This window comes from Mercenaria mercenaria, chromosome 15 (assembly GCF_021730395.1).
Source record: "Mercenaria mercenaria strain notata chromosome 15, MADL_Memer_1, whole genome shotgun sequence".
Taxonomy (NCBI): Eukaryota; Metazoa; Mollusca; class Bivalvia; order Venerida; family Veneridae; genus Mercenaria; species Mercenaria mercenaria.
Genome location: NC_069375.1, coordinates 13,376,077 through 13,382,929, shown reverse-complemented (window position 1 = coordinate 13,382,929; position 6,853 = coordinate 13,376,077). Strand labels below are relative to the sequence as shown.

Below are 6,853 nucleotides of genomic sequence, written 5' to 3'. Positions count from 1 at the left end.
ATAGCCTACCGCCAAGAATGTTTGATTGTGTCTTTTCGATCGCCTGGTAAAGTCCAGATAATGAGCCTGAAAGGGAATGTTTTGAAAACCATAAACCAGTATGTATATAAAACCAAATTATACGTATTTCACTGGCCAGACTATGTTGCCGTTAGCAAGGATGAAAACTCGATTTATGTTTCAGACTGGCATAGAAACACGGTTACCCGCCTTAGTTGGAAAGGGGAAGTCAGTGGTGTCTACACAGATAAACGAGGTACCAAAATGGCAGGAGTGGCGGTTGCAAATGACGGGAGTGTATTTGTCTGCAAGAGAACGAGTCATTCAATTGTGAAACTAAGTCCGGACTGTTCAGTTAACAATACAATCCTTGAGGAGAAACATGGACTCAAATATCCGTGGTCATTGTGCTTCTGCGACGAGGAAAGTAAACTCTACGTTGACAATAATAGAAACAGTAATACTATTGCAGTATTTGAACTGCGATGAGCTCTATGAAATTAAGGCTACTCACCGTCAGTAGTTTGGGTGATCTTTTTCAACATGTTAATTTCCACCAAGTTTGACATAGAATGTATATATGACAGTGAAAAATGATAAAGTGAATGAAAACAAAAGCTATGTATTGGTAAAATGCAAGAATGTAAATTTTCTACATTATTTCAAAAGCGTTGCACAATGTGTTTGATTATTTATAACAATATCTTGCAAAAAATTTTATGTCAATAAGTTTGTACCACTAGCCACTTCCAGAGTACTCAAATTTTATGAATTTTTAACAGAAATTATTCTTTTCGTCAAAAATGTGTGCGATAGTTCCTTTAAAGATTAGATCATACTAAAGCTTAATATCATCAATTCAGTCGATGTATTACCCACTGTTCATCAGTCCTAACTAACAATAAACAGACATAACCACTTCAAGATTACTTAAATTACTGCTATCTGTGGTAATAAAGATATAAAAGTTGACTGTAAACCCTGAATTATTTATCATTTCCACGTTTCGGTATTACAAGTCTGTAAAATTCTAGTGTTAAACGAGTAGTGAAGAGGTCCTGGAAAAAAACTAGTTCGCATATGGATTCAGTGTTGTAGCACTTCTTGTTCGTTAGGATCATAGTGTCCAGTAAAGGTGAATGCATAGATAATGAGCTTCGTATATACCAGTGCTATGATTTGTGAAGGATATTGCACACCCGTTGATTGCGCTTTATGCTTTAAAAGGGTTTAATTTTAGAATTGGTTTAAAATAAAATAAAAAAAGAGAACTACTTCAACGTTGCGCGAACTAACGAAATCAATTAATTTTGATACAGAACAATGATTTGATTAGTAAATATTCTGTAGTTAGACTTGAAAAGCAAATAAAAAATCCTGCTAATAATCAATTGAGAGTCAACAAGAAGACATGAAAACCTTTGTTCATATCAACTATTTACAAAACAGATATTATAACAAATAACGAGTAAAACAAAACAATCAATTAAAATGTAACTACAATACACTGAATATTGTGTCACAATAATGGTAACAGTAATGTAAGTCTTAACTTGCTGTAACGTGTCTAGTTATCCGAAGAAACCAGCGGACACAGACTCAGGCTCTTAATTTTTGTATCTGCCTGTTTACAAGATCTCTTTTAAATAGTAAATCTATTCCTTGACACATATTTTGTTTTTGTGTCAGACACTCATGTCTAAAGATATTACTTCTTGTTATTCGTTTTCGATCTGCACATGGTAAAGAGCGTCAAAGATGAGAAAAATTATTGCATTATTCTGTTTAAAGTTGTCTCCTATAGTTCATCTTGCAACCCTCAAAACAGGGCCTTTGTAATGACGTATCACGGGTCCAGTCTCCTCCTGAATAAAGTCTATTTCATTGAAACTAGATTTCTGGTATGACTTCCACACCTGGTACCGACTGTATTTGAAGTAGTATCCGAGTATAGCCCTACCTGGAGACAAAAAGTGTAAATATGTCACGTTTAAGAGAAGCACAGGTCCAGAATTACGTACAGTATCTTCTTTACAGTTGAGACATAGCGTTCTCCAACTAACTAAATAGAAACATTTGCCTTACTATACTCGTTATATACCAGTTTGAACAATATCTCAGACATAATATTTCCAAAACAGTTATTTGTCTTTGAATGAAATCATTGTTTTGAGTTCTAATGTGTTATATAACGAGGGCGCAGCACAACCGATATAATAATACGAATCTGTGAACGACAATACAAACAAAAGAAAATCTTCTTTTTTTTCGATTCTAACACGTTATCAAGATTTATTATCTACATCATTGACGACATCCTCCAAATATTACGTATAAAAGTGATATGTTGTATAACAATATTTATATTCTTCTTTGTGTAACTGGAAAATAAATCAGGTCGTATTAACATGTGTTATGATTTTTTTTGCACACCTGATTGGCCTTCTCGGTTACTTTATCCATGCTGGGAGGAGATTAAAACGACAAGTCTGTGACTTACCTGTCTCAGTATCTTCTGTAACAACTTCTACCTTTACGAGGTTAGGGTACATAAGGCTTTGTAACATAGGAAGGATCTAAAAGTTCAATGGAAAAAATATGTTTACAGTAGAGTAACAAAGGTTACCTAACCTCTACAAATGTCGGGGGTGACAAATTTCATATATCTTAAGGGATGCATAAAAAAGGCGGTTCTAAGCGGGGTGCACAGACCGGCGTGCGCCCCTCTAAAATCTAGTGACTACAAACTTATGTCAGCATCAACTTGAGGTACCGGTCATTTTAGTAAATATTTTCGGCTCGCACCGCTCGCAAAACTTTATCCAAGTGATATATTTTATTGTTGAAGTGGTGAGTCCGGACGACAGCCAAATTAAAACGCTTAGTCAAACTGATTTTCTTTTTAAAAAAATGACTTTGTGTCAAATATTAATTATCAAACTGTTAGATATATGTCAGCTCACACGCATCCTGGACATTCCAACCGCAACTCCAACTTAAAACGCTCCGAACCAAAATTCTTGTGACACGCCCCTGCTTTTCTTCTGTTTTAACTAACACTTCAGATGCATGTAAAAAATATACTTACCTTTTTGCCCTGTTCGTTTTCTGTGAGATTGAACCCAAATATATGTATTGCAGCATCTTGAGGGTTTAGTTTGCTTATCATTCCCGCCAATGCTCGCCAAAACCTTAAACGTATAGATTTCAAACTACCTTAAAATACTGGACACCACAATTGTGCAATTAACAATTCTTAAAACAACACAGTTAATAAAAAATTGCAAGCACTAAAGTCTTAGCTCTGTTTTATCCACCTTATACCTACATACAACATACAAACAGAAATGACAAAACAACGTTACTATCAAATTCATACAAAGAAGTACTGTTCGGGTTCGAACCAGATCTGTATCGCTAAACCACTGCACATGTAGGCACAAACCAGCAAATAATTGTTAAAAGCGAGGTTATCTTCACAGAGGTTTAGGCAGCGGACCATCGACAACTCAAATTGGTTTGTAAAAGTGAACTATATGTTAAGCAAGTTAAAGATAACTAACTCACCCTACAACAGCGCGGTATGAGGGTTTGTACAACTTCTGTGGCGTTATTGCAAAATTCTTCAATAAATAAATGTAACCAGGGCCACCCTGAAACAGAGATTAGTAAATTTCAGTTAGACCATGCTCACATTTACCTGTCTCGAATATCATTATCAGAGTTACTCAAAGTAAGGGCTCAAACATCACAACGATTCATGTGTTTATTATCCCTGTTTTATCGATCTCAGAGTTTAATGAAACTTCATACGTATATAATTACACTAATTACATGTATTTATATTCACCCTGTATTTTGTGCAGAAATCGTCCAGAATCGCAAAGCGTGATTCATGGAATTAACGAAATCCCAATATGGTCTATAACCGTATAAACGCATAAAAACAGGATTAAAGTCTTTACTAAATTCTTGTTGAGTAGCGAAGGTGAGGTTTTAAGGTAAGTCTCAAAATAAGACTCGGAATACCCATGTGCCCTATTGAATATAGGTCTCTTTATCACTTTTACATTTTTCGAACTTTTTTTTTCTGTTAATTTAAAACAAATTGATTACAACAATAGCAGATGCAAAATAAAACATTTGCTTTTAAGAAATTGGTACAAAGTCCATTAGTTACCTGGCATAGCACCATAATAGATTTCGCCTTACAATTCTTTTTGTAGTGATTCAACTTCTTTGCTATTTCATCTGTAATAAAACAATAATTATATAATAATAATAATATTATTCTACAAAAAATTGAAATAACCATAGGTTATCGAAATGCACTTTTAATGAAGAGTTACGAAGGCAGTTTGAATATTAGTTTTAGGAGACAGTTTGAGAAAAATGAGTTTAATGAGCATAGAAATAGAGAAAAATTGTAGAAATTATCAATTATTCAGATATGGGATCGTTTATTTTTGGCCGAAATGACTGAAAATACCATGTAATATTCTCCCGTTTGAAATGAAATGAAGTTCTTTAAGTAGCTAGAAATTATATGATTGGCATTTGAATTAAAAACCACCGATTACACAAACAAAATTTACATAGACTTCCCATGACAAACATATCTCAAATATTCCTGTTAGTAGAAGTTTTGTTTGAATAGGTAGTTGTGTACTTCAATAACATTTGCATTTGACATTGTCTTCCATGTGTGTTTGTGGACATTTACATTGATAAAAGAAAGATTTACCTAATATTTCTGTGAATTTAGACGAGTCAAAATCCTGAAAGAAAATATAAATACAAATAAGAATTTTATTTGGTCAATTCATGCAAATTTAATCGGATTTAGACATCGTAATTTATGGTAAATTTATTCAACGTTTTCAGCTTTTGCAGAGGACTGCCAAGATATTTAAGATTTCAGTCCTCAAACTATATCACTGGTGTCATATTCCATGTAGCCCAGAAAGCGTAACATATCAAACCGAAAACGGACAGATGTGTTTTTCAACATGAATTCAACATCAGTTTTCATTAATGGGCCACCACTGGTTTACTAAGTTGACACAATAATGGTCCAACTACTTTTCTTACTTAAAGCCTGTAGTGGACCGATATAAAAACAAAATCGGACATACATCGATTATCCAACATCCAACTAGCCGAAGTTGGCACACCTCTGATAGCGACTGGATATCATAAAAAGATATCGGTAGGCCGTTGATGCCTGATATCGACTGGATGTCGAAACAATATCTCTGCTAGATATCGCCTAGCCGACATGGACCCAATGAAACAATACTTGCTTGGAGTACACCAATACTTATTTGTTGACAACAATATAATTATATAGTTATTTCAAGCCAGTTTACATTTACAAAATTATTTACATATGTGCATTAATGAAATCTTAGTACAATCCATAATTCGGATATTTTAAAATAACAAAGATGAAATTTTTAGGACAGGTGGATGCATGAAAACTAAACAGAATGTAAAATAAACTTTTCATATTTCTTGTTGATTCCTTTAAAACTCCAATCTTTCTTTACTGCATCTCTTATAAAAACATGTACAAACATATGTAGACTTACATATATAATCGGTATAATATCTTCATTGTAAACTTTTGTGAGAAGATGATACTTCGGGATCTTTGAGGAGACTAGCTGGAAAGAATATAACAAAAAATAATTAAACCGTTTCTATCTTTTAACAAACAATAATTTAGAAAATATAAATTTAGTTTAACCCTTAGCCTGCTGGCGGCAAGTGATTTTTGCGACCAGGGCACACTGATCATGGTGTGCACTGTTCGCTATTCAGTCAGTAATTTTTCAGTGAATATCCCTTTGATCAACAAGTGGTACTGTCAAAATTGAAAGATGGACCAGTCCATTTTAGAAATACAGAAGGGTAAAGGTTAAATAAATGTACGACGACTATATAGTTAGAAAAGAAAAGCGAGTTATACGCAAAAAGAACAGACTGCCTGTCGACCGCACAATGATTGGCACATTGCTTTAAAGCTTAATTAACTTTCAATTACTTTCATCAGACTTCAACGGAAAAAGCCTCCACCAATAACGTTATCATCACGGGTTTTGTACATGGATTGTGTACCATCTGCATCAATGCGACGGCATTCAGACAATTAGACAAAAGAAAAGCAAGCCTTAAAGTGGTGGCATCAAAAGAAACAAATACAATTTGTGTGGAAATGGTAATATAATACATTTGTAAATGAGTTTCCAGCAGAAAAATACGACAATGTCGCCATACCACTACTCTGGGCGGTCTGAAATTGTCACCGCTGTACAGATGCTCCACATGTTGCGCGGCAACCCACTTCTTCCGATCTAGCTCCATCTGTACGTCTTCCACAACACTGTGCACGTGCTGATCTAGAAAATTGAAATATAAAAACAAAATCGGACATACATCGATTATCCAACATCCAACTAGCCGAAGTTGGCACACCTCTGATAGCGACTGGATATCATAAAAAGATATCGGTAGGCCGTTGATGCCTGATATCGACTGGATGTCGAAACAATATCTCTGCTAGATATCGCCTAGCCGACATGGACCCAATGAAACAATACTTGCTTGGAGTACACCAATTCGTATTCGTAATTCTGCAAGCAACTATTGTGTGTTTTAAATGAGTAGTGAATTTCTGAACGCATTCATCATAGAGGTTTATCGAGAAGATTTACGAGTCTGTTACATATGGTTTTGTTTGTACTTTAGGAACACATGTTTGTTTACGGCCTCATTTAGAGCTTAGCTCGGTGAGGAATGATTCTTTTACTCCGTTTCGTCCAACAAAATGAATTATGGGTAAATGAGATGT

General features: G+C 34.6%; 1 protein-coding gene across 1 annotated transcript; it reads right to left on the bottom strand.

Moving 5' to 3' along the window:
• Positions 1–1,406: 1,406 nt before the first annotated feature.
• On the bottom strand, positions 1,407–6,420 carry LOC123547085 (NMDA receptor synaptonuclear signaling and neuronal migration factor-like). The gene is made up of 8 exons (XM_053524588.1): positions 6,280–6,420; positions 5,592–5,666; positions 4,745–4,778; positions 4,181–4,251; positions 3,568–3,653; positions 3,089–3,191; positions 2,501–2,576; positions 1,407–1,960 (listed from the first exon to the last, which is right to left on the bottom strand). Exons 1-8 carry the CDS (start codon positions 6,364–6,366, stop codon positions 1,806–1,808), a joined length of 687 nt encoding a protein of 228 aa, XP_053380563.1. The 5' UTR covers positions 6,367–6,420; the 3' UTR covers positions 1,407–1,805.
• Positions 6,421–6,853: the final 433 nt, after the last annotated feature.